We start from the raw sequence: 19,822 nt of genomic DNA, 5'->3' as shown, positions 1-19,822 counted from the left end.
TCCTTAGTTTGGAGGTTTCTGTATAAAAGCTATTATAGCTTTGCATTCTGCTGAAGAACCTGGCAGTGGGACCTTCCTGCTGATGTGGACCTTAACTTTTTCTAACCTTCTCCGTACTAAGTTATAGTATGTCTCAGTGTTCATAGCGACCACTGCGTTTCCTTTGTCTGCTGGTAAGTAATATACGGGTTTTCAACTCCTTAATGATTTTATGGTAGTTAGTCGACACTCCTTCTTCGGAAGCAGTCGCTTGACGGAGGCTAGTCGTCGCCAATTTTTTTCTCGAATGCCGGCCTTTTCATCATGTGAACTGTATTTAACCCCCGCTTTGATATACATTGTAATGTCTTCTCTAGGAAAAGTGGGGTCTCTTATGGCGAAGTTCAGGCCTTTGCTGAGATTTGTTGATTACATAGTTGGGATGAATTCTTCCCTCGATTCCTTTATTGTCTCCTCGTTCGTTTGTTTGTGCTGAGCGTTCCTCTTTTTTGGCCTTTTCACAGGTGCAGGACCTGTTGATTTTTATCCATATGTCGGTCACGTCGCCCTTTTTCAATGGATGCCCTTGCTAAACTTCAAGTTTGTGGAATGAGGATTGAGTGTGTTATGTTCCGGTTTCGCGTAAAGCGACTAAATACTTTGTGTTATGGCCATCCTTTCTCTAATTAACTATGTATGCTATTTATTCCGTTATCCGCGAGCTAAGGTGGCAGCGAATGATGACTTCTTTGCCCTACGAGCAGGCACCTGTGAACGTGTTGCTGATAAGGCAGAAGTAATATTGCATAGGTCACCCATTAACAAAGGACAGCAACTTCAATTCATTAACACGGGAAAGCCAATCGGTGTTGAAATACGTGGCGCAGAATAGTGGAAAAGGAGTGTTAGCTTCAGTGAGTTGAAACACATTGCCGAGAACTGACTGCTAGAGCGCGTAGATTGTTGTGGTGATTAGCGCCATGTCACACATAAAGGAGTTTGGTACCCATCAATTAAACAGGAAAGCCCTTTGTTGTGATCCTCACTACAAACTTTTTATTCATCGAATGATACAATTTTACCACAACACACATTATTGAGTGCACAAAAAAAAGAATAAAAGATTGAGTGCAGCGAAATATTTTTCTTCTAAACCTTGGTTGCCATAGATCCATAATTACTTAAATCCGAATCTCATTGTTTTTTATAAAAGATCTCCTTAACAGGCCTTAATCTGATGGGTTCAAAATCATTAACATTGAGTACATAGCCTTCATTACCTGGTAAATAATGAAAAAAATATTGAATATCAATTTATTTGATTTTGAAAATGCTAAGGAAAAGATATATATGTACGTAATGTTGTTTATTGGAAATATACTTTAGACTTAACGTTATTAAAACACTACTTTGGAAACTATTCTTTATTATTATAAAATACGATTGTACATATACTGTAGCATATCTAACTTAATTTAGTTAATTTTTGTTATAACGTTAAGGACCGGCAGACGAGGGTCTTGCCGAATGTTTGTTTTTAGACTCCAATTGCCGTAATGTCATTTCTTGACGTTTTCCCTCAACTGATACCAGGCCATCTGTTGGAGATGCTGCGGCAACTAATGTAGCGGCGGAAAGCATTGGTCAAATAAACTTTCGCAGTACATATCATATTTATTTTACGCTTCCTTCGCTTTATTTGTGTGAAGCTCGTGGAAAAATACTTAGCAGGGATATTACTAATGTATTAAAGGAGGGGTGAAAACGGCTACGGTTTCGTACCACGGCAGAGGTCACTTATCAAACGCTACCTCTCCTCTGTCCGGGAAGCAGCGTGGCCGCAGGGGCTCGCAGGTTTTATACGCTCCCTTTTATAGTTCGCAAAATACAACAAGGGTGCGAATTATATCTTATGGCCGCTTATAGTTCGGATCAAAGCTTAGCCGGAGGTTAACAATTTTTGTTTAGGGATTGAGGAGCCCTAAGTCCGCATCCACTTGATATGGGACCGGAACAAATGGAGAGCAACTTGCTCCCTTGGTACGAAACCGCGGCCATTTTCGTTCTTTCAATTTTTAAATTTTGGGTGTTTAACCTAAAAATAGGAATTAGTGGACCACAGTGGGTGGGAGCAAATTGCTCTCCATTTAGTCCAGTCTGACATCAAGTGGATGCAGACTTAGGACTTCTAAATCCCTAAATAATAGTGTATGCTTGTTGAATACAGGAAAAAATATTTTCTTTAGCTAGAGAGGCAGCTTAGCGTACAGAAGGCCGTTTCAAAATCGATGTGATATCTCCCGCAGTAACAGTTGAGTGTAGTAATGAATAAACCAGGTATGTTTCGAAACGGCCGTTTACAGATTAAGCTGCTTTTCAACCTTTTCTAGTCCCTCAACTGGCAAATTTGTAATTCTGCGCTATGTAGTTCAGACACATAAATTGGAGATAATTTTTGCCAAATTATGGCCTGCACAAATTCCTTCCCATTTTGACACTCCAAGCGAGGTAGGTAGGTATCAGTGGTGAGGAGCCCAATTAGCGCTTTGGTACGCCGTTTTGATGCCACAAACTCCTAAGACCGTAATTGTGGAGCAGGGAAGCAGAGTCCAGCCGGCTCGGATCTTCAGAGCCAACCCGTAGCATTCACGAAGGAAAGCAGCTCTCCGACCCTGCAGCTAGAAATCTCTCTGAGGTCCCCAAAGAATTGTTTACCCAGTGTCCGCAGCCTGACTCTAGCCAGAGCTGGGCAATCGCAGAGAAAGTTCATGAGGGTTTCCCTTCCTTCTCCGCAGCTTCGGCAATGCGAGTTGTAGGGTATGCCCCTATGAGCCAGTGCCCCATGCAGACCGCCGTAATCTTGAATGCATTTGCACGCGTCTGGCACAGGAGCTCTCGTGATCGGGCTATGTTATAAGCGGGCCAAATTCTTCTTGACTTGGCACAGCTTGTAAGCCTTCGTCGTCTCAGACCTGCGGCTGCTAGGTAGTGTGAGTAGACTCCGCTCCCAACAGCTGCCAGCGGAACACCGACTGTATTCGCCGAGGGACTGCCAAGAGCAGAGCCTTGCCTGGCCAATCCGTCAGCCCGCTCATTCCCTTCTATGTTCCTATGCCCGGGAACCCAGAGGGGAGTGACCTTGAGCGTGCCGCCCAGATGGTTGAGCGCGTCTCTCCACTGCCCCACCAGCCTGGAAGATGTCGTCGTTGAGTACAAGGCCTTGATGGCCGCTTGGCTGTCGGTCAGAATGGCTATGTTACGCTTGGGGCTCGAATCACGCTCCAGCCATCGACAGACTTCCAATATCCCCAGTACTTCCGCCTGGAATACACTGGCGAAACCTGGGAGACATACGACTTGGATACACCGTGTGTATTCGAGAAAACCCCCGCGCCGTCTCCATAGGCCGTCTTTGATCCCTCCGTAAAGAATACCTCCAAGCGAGACTTTGGATGGAAGTTCCATGCGTTAAATTTCTCAAAAAGTAAATTAACTAAACTAGGGTAATTCGGGACCACCTCTTGATCGTTGACGCCCTTGACAGGACCATCGAAAGATTTGCGACCACATGCAAGCTCTTTTGTGATGCGGTATACATTCCTGAAATCATTGCGATCTGCGCCCTCTTCCGCTTTCCTGACCAGCGTAATACCAAATTCTCTCTTGTCATAGCATACACTACGCTGAACTTCTCGAGAATTTGTTCGATATCGAAGTTCGGGAGCACCACGCCCGCCATCACTCGTACTGAACAGTGGCGCCTTCAACTCCTTCCGTTCATCGATCTGCTTTTAGAATTCGGTAGTCAGCCAGATCTTATAATATCCCTTCGGGACGTGGCCGACAACCCGAGAAAAAAGCATTTTTGATGGCGGCCCAATGCTCATCGATATTCTCAGGCCTGTGCATCTATCTTTCGATCAGCACGATAGCTATCCTACTACTACTCCGACAGCTGGTTCATACAAGCGATCGATGTTGCGAGAAGTGGTGGACGCAATACGCAAGCGAATGTAGGCGACCATCAGATAGTGATTCCTTTCGAAGTCGATGTCAGTGCCCCTCTTGTTACGTGCATCCAAGAGACAACTGTAAAATCTACTGCTGATCGCGAAGTGGTCGATCTTATTGCTCGTACGGTGTCGGTCAGTTGCAACCCAATTGACCTTATGGCAGGCTCTGTGGCCGAACAGTGTGCCACCAATGACCAGGCAGTGAACATTGCAAAAATCCACGAACCTCCCACCGTTGCGATCGCCAAGACCGTGTTTCCCCTTCACATGTCCGAGCTAAGTGTCGTCAGATCCCACCTTGGCATTCAGATCACCTATCACGATCACAATGTCATCTTTAGGAAGCCTCCTCTGAACTGCGTTTAATTGTTTGTAAAAAACCGGCTCCCACGTCAAAAAAGCGTGCCTTGCGGTAGCCGTGAGAAACAACTCCACACCGCATTCGGGTTTGCCACCACTTGGCTTTCCAGAGTGCAAAAGCAAGTTGGTATAAGTGTTGGAGGAGGAAGAGGAGTACTTCACGTACACCCAGAATGTCCAGGTTATATCGCTACGCTCAAGTTGGACAAAGCGAGCATTCTGAGGACCCTCGCTACCATTGTCGAGGAGCATGTGCACATTCCAAAACAATCATAGCCCGTTTTCGATAGAGGAATTTAGTTTTCGATAGCGGAAGGTCGTTACCGTGAGGTCAGCCCCTATCCGAGGCGTTGTTGAGGTTTCCATGGCGGTAAAGTTTCAAATCTTCCAGGTTACCAGTCCATACACTTCTATCCCTAACTCACAGAACAACGGTCGTCTTCTCATCCACGATGATTTTTTCCATAGAGCAGAAGGAGGGGATAATCCTCAAGATCAAAGAAAAGGGCATCCGTTTTGTATGTGACAATTGGAGGGGTATCTGCGTGCTCCCTGCCGTTGCAAAAATATCATAATAGCTAAAATAGTTCTGGAATGCTTCAAAGCATACCTCGAAAAGTTGACTGACTCCCCATCCTCCTGCAACGACAATATCGGCACCCTACGAATTATTTTGGAATAGTGCGCGGACTTTAGATCTTCGCTGTATCTACTCTTCATCGATTTCGAGAAAGTTTTCGATAGCATAAGCAAGTGGTGCATCTAGAGTGCTTTATGAAAGAGGAGCATTCCGGAAAAACTAAAAGTTATTATCAGAGCGACATGTCACGTGGTGGACTGAGGCAAAGTCTTGGAGGATTTTGAGCTACGAAGTGGAGTCCGACATGGTTGCCTCCTGCCACAGATATTATTTTTTTTTGTTATCGTTGACGTTTTTCATGCTGCCTTGTCCAAAGGACGTAGAGGAATGGTGACATCTTCCCTCAAACACCTCGAGAGCGGTTATAACATCTACTTGGTCTCTCACCGGGTCATGGAGTTTGGTCAAATGGCTATGAATTCGGAAAGAGAGATAAGTAGAGTTGGACCGAGAATAAACACCACCAAAAACAATGTTCTCAGTCTGACGGGCGATCGCACTCTCCCTATTTGCATTAATGGACAAAGCATCGAGGGCGCCAATCAATTTACATATTTAGGAAGCGTGGGTTCTGCTGACAATGGCACCGAACTGGATTTTGCCAGACGCATTAGCAGTGCTAGATCCGCTTTCGCCTCCCTGTCTAAAATCAGGAAATGCAGATATCTCAACACCAAGATCAAGTTGAGATTGTTCTGTGCTAGTGTTGTTTCTGTGTTGCTGCATAGAAGTAGTACATGGAAAGTGAACCCAACTGTTACCCAAAAGATACAAGGTTCCTTAATACAAGTGTGTCGCATCATCGGAGTGCCCAAACCTCACACAATCTCAAACGAAGAGAGACGCACAGGCCTGCCACTCTTACGCGCTGTGATCAGAAAACGGAAGTGGCAGTGGATCGGAAACACTTTAGGGAGGGCGACAATTGCATTCCGGGCTATGCCATGGAGGGGAATCCAGTCTTACAGTATGGCCGACGAATGGGTGGCCCTACTGGCACTTGGCGTAGAACAGTAGATGATGAGGAAGTCGCGGGGGTGCTGAAGGGCATTTTAGGTAACCGCGAACGATGGTGCGTAGATGTGGTTGACACGCTATACCTCACCAAGGGGCTAATGACAACCATACATATTAGACCACTTCTAATACGTGTAGGAATGTCATACAACACAGTATTCGGGCTGGATCAATTTTCTGTTTGAATTTTCATCAAAAATGGTTTCAATAATTCAACCAAACAATCAGACACATTTCTCGTCATTCTGGTGTGAATAAAAAATTGCTCAGGATGGTGTGCTTTGGTTGATTTAAAAGTCGCTATTAAGTATGCGAGCCTCCCTCTACGTCGATTCATTTTGTTAACTCTACAGGATTTGTTTCTTCTCTTCCTCATATTTATTTCATCACCCAAGGCTTTTAACTCTTTGATACATTTAATTGTCTCAACCACACGAATTACATCCTCAAATTTACTCATTTTCAATCCACTGTTGTAACACAATCAACTTTCAACAATCACATTCGAAGCATCAACTACTCTACGGCATTATGGGCGAGAAAACATTTTGAAAGATATTCAATTTACGTTAGTTAAAATTTTGAAGTTTGTAGAAGCCTATTAAATCATAGTTCCGGCTTATAACGGACGTATGTATAAAGTGAGATGTTCCCCTTCGATAGTTTCGTTAAATTTCCGTTAAGGATAGAAAATTCGGTAGAAACCGAATCCGGCTTCGTAGAATGTCAAACAGATGTCATTCGAGCTTTACTTTTGTTGAGTGGTAGATGCAAGTAAGTGAGATGTATGAAACGTCACGACGAGTTTGTGCAATTATGGACGAGAATGTGTTTTGACAGATTTTTAATTTACGTTCGTTCAAACTTTTACATTCACAAATGCCCATTACAGTTCCAGTTTAAAAATTTATTAAATTTCTACGAACTCTTTAAAAAAATTAGACTCAATATAATATCCTTACTTACCGACATGAAAGTAACCAAGGTTATTGGTATCTGTTTTCCAGCCAATATGATTTTCTTCTCCTGCGTCATCTGCATGAATATAATAAGATGTTTCCGGAATCTTGGAGATAAGTCCATCCAGTTTGATGAGTAGAGCATGAAGACCATCTGGTCCGTTTTTTCCATAAATTTATCTGAATAGTAGCAGGATGGAAAAATTTCTGTAATTACTCCTACCATGAGTATAAACACTGCCACAGTTTCCGTTAACGATAAAGAGAATCTTAGATATATCAGACCCGAGGTTGAAAATACGAGAATGGATGTAATGAATTGAATGAAAATTGTAAGGGAGAGAGTGTTCTGTATTATCTCGAAGATACTGTAAAGATAGATAGAGTAAAAATTGTTATATCCTTCACTATATCACTATGAACCCGCTTACTCCATTATTATCCGGTGATCCTCTAAACACTCTATAAACTCTTGGAAACTTTCCTCCTCCGTTTTCTCTGGATCATAATGAATATTCGCAAAACGTTCCATAATTATCTGTAGATGGGCGCTCAGTAAAATAAGATACAAAACCGCAAGGAAATCATTTGCTGCATCTTCTAGTGCCACTTGCTGCTGGAGCATAGTCTGTATGAACAACGTACCCCAAAATCGAAATGCATTCTTTCCCCAATCATAGGGGAACCAAGATGCAAAAGCAAGCTTGGTGCCATGCGAAAGCGCCGCAGCAAGGGTATAAGTTAAATTTCCAACCATATAGAAGACCGTAGCACTCAGGGAAATCAACCTGCAAAAGTTGATTACCCTTCTCAGTTGATCCTTTTGCTTGTCTGTCATAGGTCGACTGTCTAGGCGCTCCAGCTTCTTGTTAATTTCGATAAGGCTGGGTCTTAGCCTTAGAATAACAAAGAATTTGATGGTACAGGCGGTCACAGAAAGGTTCATAGGGACATTTTCCAGTAACTCCTTCAGATTATCCACGTAAAAAAGTTGAATGATGAACGAGAAATAGTAACAAATATTGATGAGGATGAAATTAATGGCAGCGCATATTTTGTGTCGCAGGCGATAGTCTCCCGGTATAACCATTCCTTGGAACTTTAACGTAAAATATACGACACCAAAAGCCTGGATACTATCGATTTTGTTTTCCGGAGGATTTTTCAAATGGAATAACAACTTCGGATTTTTTGGGGACATGTTAACTTTATACTACACAATTTTATGTCTCTAACTTTTTATTAGTGAGCGAATATGCACTGAAAATAAATCACCCGAGCTGTTCGAGGGACAATAATCATTTTTCACAAGGAGAACTCTAAGCTAACCCTTCGTCGTGGTGACAAGATAAATACCAGTTTATTTCATTGTATAACTGACAGCGTGGAAAACAGCACATCATTACATACAATAACAAGTAAATGCTACAATCCTTGAATTTCATACCCATCCTCTGCCATTTTTTCGCAAGGAGTGTGGATTCAATACTGTACAATTAATGTCCCATTTTTTAAACTATTTTATTCTCAAGGATAACCTTTGACATCCTTGGATTTATTGATCCCTTTAGGCTTTTTCAAATGCGTTTATTCTTCTTTGAATTTTCTGGAAAGTTTAGATTTAGTTAGGACGAGAAATTGGGGTACCATAGTTTCATGCACGGAGGCCATAGATAAGTCTCGTGTAACTATTCTCTAACACGTTCTTTTCAGGCGCCATCTGGATTCATCACACGCTAGCTTTAGCGAAATTAAGGACGTTTCCTCAAGCGGGAAAGTATTCGAATTTCTCGTTGAAGAAAGTCAATCAAATTGTGTGTGGGTGTATGGCTTGCTATGCTGTTGCTGTTTAGTGCTGATAACGGTGTCCAACTGTCGGAATATTGGTGCTCAGAGGTGGCGGTGAGGAAGATGTGGCGGCAACCCTGTCGGCTGAACCAAAACTAAGGGGTCGAGGAGAACCTCCATATGGGTGGCACCGGGAGACGCTGTATCGCATCGGCTTGCCGGCCGTGATGCAGTAGGCGAATGCTCTAAAGGCCTAATCAGGGCGATCAGACCCGAGTCTGCACGGGGACTCATCTCAAGTGACAATAGTCACGAAACCTTTCCAAGGGTATACTAGTATCATGGGAACCGGGATAGCTCGTGGACCCACATACTTCAGGCGAATTCCTGTCCGTAGATATCCCTAGCTTCGCTAGGTGATAGTTCAGCTGAAAATGACCAGTGAGAATTCCTACTATGATTCGGAGGTTCCTTTTGGTGAGGTTTAAGCAATCCTTTATGCGCATGGGTTCGGATCCCCCAATAAGCACCCTGGACTGCTCCATCCCCGGTAGGCCCGCCCAGTATAGTTCCCTCAACCGTTCCTCTTCATTTCTTATAGTCATAGCCATGAAAATGTTTTCAATTCCACAGAAGGGTTCTGGCCCGTGTAAAAACGTCCCTGTTCCCTTCTTGGTTAGTTCGTCCGCTGCCTCGTTGCCTTCCAACCCAGCATGACCTGGAACCCAAAGTATCCAGACCTTGTTCGACGAGCCAAGTGTATTCAGTCTTTCAAGGCATTCCCATGCCAGTTTAGAGTTCTCCTGGTTGGACCGAAGTACCTTGATCGCTGCTTGGCTATCGGTAAGAATAGCGATGTTCTGCCCCCTGTAGTTCCTTTGCAGATTAAAGGAGGCACATTTGTCTATGGCATATATTTCCGCCCGGAATATTCTAGTGTACCTGTCCATTGGCTCAAAGTACATTTTCCTTGGACCAATGACACCGGCACCCGCTCCCTCTGCTGTGATGGATCCGTCAGTGTACCAAGTATGTCGTACGTAGTATGTCGCAGCCACGCTCTCCCAATTTGCCTTGTTACTCCAACGTGTTTCAAACTTCTTATCGAAGTGAAACCTCGTTGTCATATTATCCCTTGGTATCAGTAATTCGGGATACCGCCTGAAAAGAATATCAATCTTCCTTCGATTTAGGCAGCTCCTCGCCTCACTCATACTACCGGCCATCCTGAATATTGCCCACCTTGCCTGCATCTGTATGTGCAAATGGAGAGGCGTTAATCCCAGAAGGACCTCCAGGGATGCCGTTGGGCATGCCCTCATTACCCCACTGGTACACACGCAAGCCAGCCTTTATAGCATATGTAATTCCCTGGCTTGTGTGCTGAGTTTGGTTATTTCTGCCCAGATTATCGCTCCGTAGGTAATTATTGGCCTTACTATTGCAGTATATATCCAAAGTAGTATCTTCGGGCTGCAACCCCATTTTTTTCCTGCTATGGATCTACAAGTCACCAGAGCCCTCGTGGCTTTCCGACAAGTGTTTTCGACATGTGTCTTCCAGAGTAATTTTTGATCTATCTCCTAACTCAAATCATTTCTCGAAGAAGGCAAACCAAGCGTAAATCCACTAAGTTCAACTTCCGCAAAGCCAATTTAGATGGTCAGAACTCAGCTTTAGCGCCTTTCAACTGCGTGCATATATTAAGCAACTCATCGTGTGATCGAGCTCTAAACACCTTTTACAATATCCTGTCCGATCTCCTCTTCTATTATGTCCCTTCTTCCCCTCCCTGTCTCCGCTCGTACCCAACTTGGTTCACAACGGAAATTCTTATTAACATTCGATTGAAACATAAGCTGCGGAAGAAGTTTCGGGCTTCTAAGAATGACGCTGACCTTGCTCACTTTAAGGCTATACGCTCTACTGTAAAATCAATGGTCAGAAAAGCGCGCAAAAGGTACTTATTGAGCGTCGCGGTTGCCCGCGGTAACTTAAAACCCTTTTGGTCTCACGCTCGCAATTCTCGTAATCCTACTCAAGCTCTCTCTTCTTCTGTTAGTTTCGCTGACTCCACTGCCAACTCCCTACAACAATCCTGCGACTTTCTCTTCAGTGTTTTCTCCCTCGAGCCCTCCACCCTCTACACCTCTCATAACTACAGACTGATCCGAGTCTCTGGCCATTTCTTTCCTTACGCCTTCCTTGATTGAGTTCCTCATTGGTAATCTTGACCCCAATTTCGGACCTGGTACCTATACGCTTCCAAACCTCTTCCTCCTTAACTGTAGAAAGCAAATTTCCCTCCCCCTGAGTATAATCTACAACAAAAGTCTAGATGAATGCTACTTTCCCCGTCTCTGGCAAGAGGCCCTTATAATCTCTATCCTCAAGAGTGGAAACCTTTTTCTTGCTGTGAATTACCGCCCCATTTCTCTTCTCTCCTCTTTATTCCAAAATCCTCGAAAGATACCTCAACGAACGGTTGACCGCACACTTCGGTCACCTCATTGTCACAGAGCAGCATGGTTCAACATAGATCCACGGCTTCAAACCTTCTGGTCTTTACCAACTTTGTTGCTAAATGCTTGAATCGTAAAACAGGAGCTACATGCTATTTATACCGATTTCTCCAAAGCCTTTGATACAGTTAACCATAACATTCTCTCTCTCTCTAAACATTCATTATTAGACTTCCTTCCCTCAGTTATCTCCTGGCTTTCCTCCTATTTCTCATGCCGTTCCTGCAAAGTTTCTTTTCATGATTATTCATCTCGTTCCTTCTTTCCTTCCTCAGGTGTTCCCCAAGGCCCTACACTTGGCCCACTACTCTTCCCGTCTTTATCAATGACCTCGCCTCCATCCTCACCTGACCGTATTTGTTTTACGCAGACAACCTTAAATTGTTTGCCTCTGTTTCGTCTCCGTCGGACTGCGCTCTCTCACAGTTCAACCTTGATAATTTAGTCCGTTGGTGTTCGGTCAATGAGCTAACACTGAATGTCGACAAATGCAACTGGATGTGCTATTCCATTAACCCCTCCCCAAAATCCTTTTCTTATTCTCTCAGTGGACAACCCCTTTCACTACTGACCTCCTTCAAAGACCTGGGTGTAATATTTGACAACAAACTTCCTTTCAATTTCCACTTCGTTGACATCATCATCGAGCTTCCAAAATGTCTGGTTTTATCCTACGTTCCTCCTCCGACTTTACCTCAATCCAGCCCTCGTTTATACCAGCATGCTGAGTGGATAACCACCGGATGCGGATGTTACTGAAGATGAAGTTGCAGGAGCCATAAACAGCTCGGAGGAACTGGAGGGGTCCTGGTCTGGATCGGGTGCAGAATTTCTGGTATAAGGGATTTACCAGTGTACCCAGTTGGTAGGCACGTAACATAAATCAGTTCATTAGTTGACCGGAGTTATTTCCACCCTTCCTCCCTGCGGAGATTGCCTACCTTATCCCTAAAAAGGACACGGTGCCGGACCCTGCAGACACAAGACCGATTACTTGCTTACCAACCCTCTACCAATTTATAACGTCCATTCTTAGTGGAAGAGTTAAAGTGCACCTCGAGACCAACAACATTCTGTCCGAGAAGCGGAAGGGCTGTCCAGTCGTGAAATCCGGATGAAATTTGGATTGTACAAGTGTCGAATCCAAAGCATCCACAAAGGTCATCACGAGCCACGTGCCGGACAGAGCATTCGTGACCTCCACATGCAAGCTATGACTGAGACAGACTTCTAAAAGTACTAGGAATATTTTTTGTGTCCGCACCTACTTAGTGACAGACCGAACCACTTGGGGAGCAACTTACTCCCTCTTTTGTAGTTCCCGGACTCCTCTTTTTTGAGTTAAACCCAAGTTTACAAAAAAAGAAAAAGCAGAAAGTTGGCTGTTGACGGTTTCGTCCAAGGCATAGACAACTCACCAGACGCTGCCTCACCTCTGTCCTGGGAGCAGCGTGACCGCAAAATATTATTTACTTCGGCCTGGTTTAGGTCTAGACTGATGACGGATTTCACTTAAATATAATTCGTACCCATTACGTGTTTGCGATTATATTTAAGTGGAGAATTTTCCATCTATCGTTACTTTCGGTCACGCTGCTCCCAGGGCAGAGGTGAGGCAGCGTCTGATGAGTTGCCTCTGCCCTGGACGAAACCGTCAGTCAACTTTTTGCTTTTTCTTTTTTTTGTAGTACTAGGAATTTTGCGAGGAACCCATGCTCGAGTTGGTGATCTGAAGGATGCGTTGCTGTCCGAATTCCTACGACGTGTAAAGCTGGTACTGAAATCGCATCTCTCAGGGAAGAATAAAATAGGCGCATTGAACATATTTGCAATCCCTTCACCGGCTTATGCATTTGGAATGTTGCCGTAGTCGAAAACCGATCTGGAAAACGTCCAACGGCGGATACGGACTACTATGCCAAAATTCCAAATGCATCATCCAGACTCTGCCGTGGAGCGGATGAACCTGAACGACCAGTGCGGAATGTATGGTTTGGCATTAGAGACGTTGGACCATCTCATTTCTGGCTGCACTGTAATGACACCGGTGCAATACATTGCCAGGCATGATGCTATATGTAAAGCGATCCATCAAAACCTTGCATATAAGCATGGGCTGATCACGGGAACATGTGCGGTTTACCGATATGAATCGCAAGCAGTACTTTATCGTTCTGTTAACATCATGTATTGGGACCGTCAAGTTCTGACTGATCGCCATATTCCACATAACAAGCCTGACGTACTGTCAGTTGACAAGACGGGTCGCTCGGCGTATACTGTTGATGTCATTATCCCCCACAATAGCAACATTGAACAGAAATACGTGGAGAAGAAGGTGAACTATAAGCCGCTAGCTCGGAAAATCAAAGAAATTTGGCGTCTCGATCGGGTGGTTGTAGTTCCTATAATATTGTCAGCTACAGGTATTGTACCTAACTCCCCCACGGCTTCCCTTGATGTCCTGGGACTTTCACACAGTTCAAACCATGTTGAAGTACACCATTCTGCATACGTGTTCGATGTTGTGGGGAGTTCTCGGTGGATTCTTCCATTGACCTACCACCGGCCACCGCCACCAGCGCCCCTTTAGTTTTTAAGTTGGTAGGATCGTTCGAGGTTAAATACTTGGCACTTACTACCAGTATTAGGTAAAATCCGGCATCTGGCGGAATTGTGACAACTCGGAAACTATAAACTTACTTATTTTTTTCCGAATTGTAACATCGAAGGTTAACTCCTGCGTTTTTTTTCCCATACGAACAGCGAATGAAGTCAGCCACGGGGGCCAGCGCAGACCGTTCCAAATATCTACGTAGTCGTCATTAAACGTACCAGTCGTCATCATACATGAAACTACAATATAATTATAGTGGTAAGCTTTACAAGCTTTTATTCATTCAATGATATAACTTCTGCAGATACAATTTTTTAGATATTTTTATAAAAGATATTCTTATTACGCCTTATTCTGATCGGTTCATGATCATTAGCACTGTGTACATGGCCTTCATAACCTGCGAAGTGACGAAAAAAATATATTAAAGATAAGATTATAAATTGAAAAGAAAAGATATATGATGCCGCTTATACCAAATATATAGTACTAGAAGTCAAGTCGAATGTGTTTGCATAGATAAGGTGCCGAAGAAATGATACTGGTGGGGGTCATTTCAGGTGTTTGATATGGACCCACGTCAATTGCACCGAAAAATATTGTCTATCCGTCAACTCAGGGTAAGTCCTTTGGAACATAAATAAGAAATCAGAGAAAGCTGGATGTGAAGAGCTATCTTTATACGTTTACTTAAAAAGTGTGCAATGGCTATTTGTTCTTTTAACACCGAACTTTGAAGAGAATATTTGATGGATGTATAAACAGAAGTATAACAATGATACCAGCAGTCCTCAGAGACTTTTTATAACTTTCAATAAGAGCCCTTTTTTATAAACTCAATGTATTTAGTTGGATCCAGCATCAAACCTGCTTTTCATTGCGGTGGGGGGAGAAAGGTGGTCATTATTATGAAGGCTTCCTGTTATTGGTCCGAGATCGGGTTCTCTTCGATATGGTCGGCCATCGCACAAGCAGGTTTGAATCGGTGGATGACCAGTTCTGCTGGTCATCCCACATGGGCCTTAGTACGGATATTGGAGTATTTTCTCTAAATCATCGTTCCGGATGGACGCATGGCTTGTTGGCGTCAGGTCTTTGAGTATGAAGACCCTTTTGCTGTCATGTGGAATTCCACTGACTGCAGGTGACATTTGGAAGCGCTGTCTTAACTCGTTGGCGAAGTTAGACGTGTACAGCTGTTCGTTGTGGACTCTGAGTCGAAAAATGCGCCTTGAAAGCATTATGGCTGATCATTCTCACAATTTTCGCTGCAGCTGCGCCGAGGTCTTGCTTCTAAGCTGTGCGAATGCCTAGTAGCACGACAAATAATGCTTCCGCTACTTGGAGCTGACGATGAAAACGTTCGACCATACCATTAGCTGCCGGATGGAATGCTGTAGCTCTGATATGAGTTGTGCTGGGCATGTTACTGAGTTTCTGAAACAACCTCGATTCAAACTGTCTTCCTTGATCTGAGGTGATCCGAAGGGGTATGCCAAACCTAGAAATGCATGCGTCAAGGAATGCTTTGGAAACTTTGATGGCTACTTGATCGGGGATTGCTACTTCTAGCCAACCTGAAAAATGGTCTACCCTGGCCAGCCAGTATCGTTGCCCCTCACAATAAGGCATAACGATAAGATCCAGATGAATCTGTGCGAATCTTCATAGATGATGCTGGTGAAAGTCACATAAGTTAGGTTTGATCGCTGATAATTATTATAACCACACGTCCAATTCCCGCTTTCTCTATGTTACCAGTTTAACGGTGACGTTTGTTCTTTGTGGATAGATAGTGTAGTTATGTAAGGTCGGATAATACTAGTAACACTCCGGGACCTGGAAATGCTATTGTCAAAGCCCTGTGTTCTCTTGTTGCAGCATTTTGAACTCTTTGTCCGCGGACTGAGATCCTTCCGTAATCGATAATTGATTCCCACTTCTCAATCCGCGATAATGCGTCCGCGAAAACGTTGCACTTCCCGGACGTATTCTCCGTATTTACCCAGCTAATCCGGTGGAGGACTGCCCCAATCGCAAAGTCAGATTCATCGCGGAAAATGGCTAAAAGTGCTTCAGATTTTGAATGTGCAAACAACCTAATATATTCCAGTGTGTTTTTGGAAGCATCAAAAGTTGCGGTAGATTCGTTGGTCCAATTGATTCGTAAATTTCCTTTAATTTTGCAGTGAAGAATCTCGTTGAGTGGTTCCTGTACTGCTGCTACTGGGGGTATGAACCTCCTTTAAAAAATAAATAAAAAAATAACAGAACCCTCTGAGCTGCTTCACGTTAGTTGGTTGTAGATATGACTGGATCGCTTTGACTGTCATTGGCAAGGGACGTTTCCTCTTTTTTGGGAGCAGGTATCCTAAGAAACGCCCAACACACATTTGCTTGTATTCACCACTACTCCATATTGCTTCAACCGTTGGAAAACAATTCTTGAGTCGTTGAGGATGCTTATCATGTGAAAGTGATGCGACTAATAAATCATCAATATAAGTAAGTTCAAAGTCTCATTGGAGCATTTGGGCTCCATTCCGTAGGCCGAATGTCATAAACTGAAACTCGTAAAAGCTAAACGGTGTCGGCGGTCAAAGGGTAGTATAGGTCCCAGGGCGAAACGTGGATTGGTACGCATGATGGAGCATAAAACCTGTGAAATGCCTGCTCAACCAACACCAACAGCTCTACTATCAAATCTTATCTCCACTTCCACGTGGTGACCGCTGGGAGTTCTTTCATAACGAAAAGCTGTAGGCGGAGAAGGATGAAGGCTAGTCTCCCGCGCCTAAAAACGGGACAAACTGTACTAACTGGTCCTCCAGGTTGGGGGTTGGGTAGGGCTGACAACGCTACACTGAAAACCGATGTTACGAAGCCACGAAAGGAGCCTCGGACAGGATGGACTTTACAACGACGAACCCGGCAACGACAACGCGGCAAGTTTAGAAATATAAGCCTCTTTAACGTTCACGCCCCTACAGAGGAGACTGCAGAGTCGGAGAAGGATAGCTTCTACGAGGCAGTAGAACGAACCCTCGAAGCCTATCCCAGATATGATATTAAAATCATACTTGGGGATTTTAACAGCCTAGTAGGGACGGAGCCCGTATTTAGGCGATACGTTGGTCATAGCTTACACGAAAAAACAAATGATAACGGACTGTGGATTATTCAATTAGCAGTGTCACACGAAATGGTTGTTTGAAGTACTCGGTTTGCGCGGAAAGCGGTCCACAAACATACATGGGCCTCTCCAGACGGGACCACTTTCAACCAAATTGACCACGTGTTGATAAAACGCTGCCACCTCTCAGCCTTGATGAATGTCAGAACATATAGGGGGACCAATATAGACTCGGATCACTATCCCGTTGGCATGGTGTTCCGAGCTCGAATAACAACACCACCCAGAATCCCCTCTGACAATCAGGTGGGGGGGGGGGCCTTATTAATGCAGGCCTAGACCGGATACCGGTTGTTGCGCCGTTGATGATGATGAAGGAGTTTGTAAAAGGGGTAATCCGGCCAAGACTCACCGAGAACAGAGGTCTGACCCAGAAGGACTACTGCTTGGGGCTGAAACAGTTGAGTGATCCGAATTCATCAAGAACAAGCGCAACGTCAACCAAGCCATTAAGAACTTGGTAAGAGCGATCAGGGTGCTTTACAATAAGTGAACAGTCCAACAAAAGCTACTAAAAGTTCAGAAAGGGGAAAACATATACCCAAAGTGGGAATGACGGCTGCCTTGAAATAACAATTATTTTTAGAGGAATTTGAGGAAGGATCTATCGTGGGAGGGCCGCAGTATACTTCCAGGCTACTTATTGCCAAGGTGATGAGCTCGATCTTGCTTTTTTCCACCCCTGTTGGGGTAAAGGCATTTCACATATCATGTGATGCACGTAAACTGAGTGCGGTCTATCGGAGGAGAGCCCTTACCTTCAGTGCGGTTTCAGATGAGACAGCATTCATCATCTCGGGAATGACGCCAGTTGACATCTTGCCAAATGAAATGACGAGCACATACAATCTAAAGTCAGTCTCCCCTTTCTTGCAGACGAAGAAAACAGGGTTCTCTCAATAGATGGGATAAGCGTTAGGAGCACTGGGGAAAGGCCAGTGGACACACAGGCTGATCCCTACCATTAAAAAGCGGCTAGGGAGACAACATGGGAAAATTAATTGGAGTCTCAGACAGTTTCACGCGGGCCAACTGGCGTTCTTTGTGATCGATCTATCAACGAACGTTTCCTGACATTGTTTAAAAACTTTGGATTCAACCTAACATCCTCACTTACCGACATGAATGTAGCCAAGGTAATTGGTATCTGTTTTCCAGCCAAGATTATCTTCCTCTGCTGCGTCATCTGCATGAATATGATAAGATGTTTCCGGAATCTTGGTGACAAGTCCATCCAGTTTGACGAGTAGAGCATGAAGACCATCTGATCCGTTTTTTTCCATGAATTTATGTGAATAGTAACATGATGGATAGATTTCTGCAATTTCGGCTGCCATGAATACAAACACTGCTACCGTTTCGGTGAACGATGGGGAAAATCTGAGATATATCAGACCCGTGGTTGAAAATACGAAAATGGACACGATAAATTGTAAGAAAATCGTAAAGGAGAGAGTATTCTGTATTATTTCGAAGATACTGTAAAAATATTAAGTTATTGCAACGCTCCACAAAATAGAGGCTACTTACTCCATTATAATCCTGTGGTCCTCTAAGCACTGTATAAAATCTTGGAAGCTGTCCTCCTCCGTTTTCTCTGGATCATAGTGAATATTGGCAAACCGTTCCATTATTATCTGAAGATGCTCGCTCAAAATACTAAGATACAACACCCCAAGGAAATCATTTGCCACCTGTTCCAGTGCTAGCTGCAACTGTAACATGGTTTGTACGAATAGCGAACCCCAATGTCGAATCGCATTCCTTCTCCAATCATAGGGAAACCAAGATGCGAAAGCTAGTTTCGAGCCATCTGAATTCGCGGCAGCAAGGGCATGAGTTAAATTCACCCCCATATAGAAGATCGTCGCACCTACTGAAATCAATCTGCAGAAGTCGATTACGCTCCTCATTTTGTCCTTTTGCTTCTCCGTCATAGGCTGACTGTCTAGGCGCTCCAGCTTCTTATTGATTTCGATGAGGCTGGGTCTTAGTCTCAGAATAACGAGAAATTTTAGGATGCAACCTGTGACACAAATGTTCATTGGAACATTTTCCAGTAACTGTCTCAGATTGTTCAGGAAAAATAGTTCAATGATGTATGAAGAATAGTAGACAACATTGATAAGTATGTAATTGGCAACCATGTGTATTTTATGACGCAGGCGATACTCCTCGGTTATAACCATTCCTTGGAACTTCAGAGTGAAGTAAATATATCCAAAAGCCCGGATGGATTCAACTTTTTTTGCCGGGGTATCTTTCGAAACGAATAACTTTTTTGGATTTTTTGAGGACATTTTAACTTTATGGTATTCCGTTCTACACTTTCGACTTTTTACTGCGAAGTAACTAAACGTTCACTGACTAGGATTCACTCGAACTGCCCGAAGCACAATAACTATCTTTTTCAAGTATATTTCCACATTAACCCTGCAGACGGCGACAAGATAAATACTAGTTTCCTTCGTTCCAGAACTGACAGCGTGGAAAATATCATATACCATTGACAGTTTTACCCATCCTCAGGTATTTTTCCACAGAGGAGGTATTGAGTATCTACGTTTCTGTATAATTAACGTGACATTCTTCAAACGAAATGTTTTATTCTCAAGGATAACTTACCCGCCTATCATTGACATTTTATAATGGTTTGAAGTTTGGAAGTCGAAAACCGAAGCAAAAATTATGTGGGCCTCTCAGTTATCCCTTTAGTTTTAGGTATTCCATTGTC

At 43.8% G+C, this 19,822-nt stretch overlaps 1 protein-coding gene and 1 pseudogene across 1 annotated transcript; both read right to left on the bottom strand.

The window, feature by feature from the left end:
- Window positions 1–1,008: 1,008 nt before the first annotated feature.
- On the bottom strand, window positions 1,009–8,310 carry LOC119655134 (odorant receptor 33a-like). The gene is made up of 3 exons (XM_038060870.1): window positions 7,400–8,310; window positions 6,976–7,336; window positions 1,009–1,259 (listed from the first exon to the last, which is right to left on the bottom strand). Exons 1-3 carry the CDS (start codon window positions 8,167–8,169, stop codon window positions 1,209–1,211), a joined length of 1,182 nt encoding a protein of 393 aa, XP_037916798.1. The 5' UTR covers window positions 8,170–8,310; the 3' UTR covers window positions 1,009–1,208.
- Window positions 8,311–14,222: 5,912 nt separating this feature from the next.
- Window positions 14,223–19,388, bottom strand: LOC119656306 (annotated as a pseudogene).
- Between the last annotated feature and the right edge of the window lie 434 nt (window positions 19,389–19,822).

This window comes from Hermetia illucens, chromosome 4 (genome assembly GCF_905115235.1).
Source record: "Hermetia illucens chromosome 4, iHerIll2.2.curated.20191125, whole genome shotgun sequence".
In the NCBI taxonomy this organism is placed as follows: domain Eukaryota; kingdom Metazoa; phylum Arthropoda; class Insecta; order Diptera; family Stratiomyidae; genus Hermetia; species Hermetia illucens.
Note: the sequence above shows the minus strand (reverse complement) of the source record. Positions and strands in the feature narration are given on the sequence as shown.

Excerpts from the sequence above, each read along its gene's own strand:
- LOC119655134 (XM_038060870.1), bottom strand. The coding sequence starts at position 8,169 with ATGTCCCCAAAAAATCCGAAGTTGTTATTCCATTTGAAAAATCCTCCG. Across the intron at positions 7,337-7,399 it reads GATCACCGGATAATAATGGA|TATCTTCGAGATAATACAGA; the intron begins GTAAGCGGGTTC and ends CTATCTTTACAG. Across the intron at positions 1,260-6,975 it reads CCTTGGTTACTTTCATGTCG|GTAATGAAGGCTATGTACTC; the intron begins GTAAGTAAGGAT and ends ATTATTTACCAG.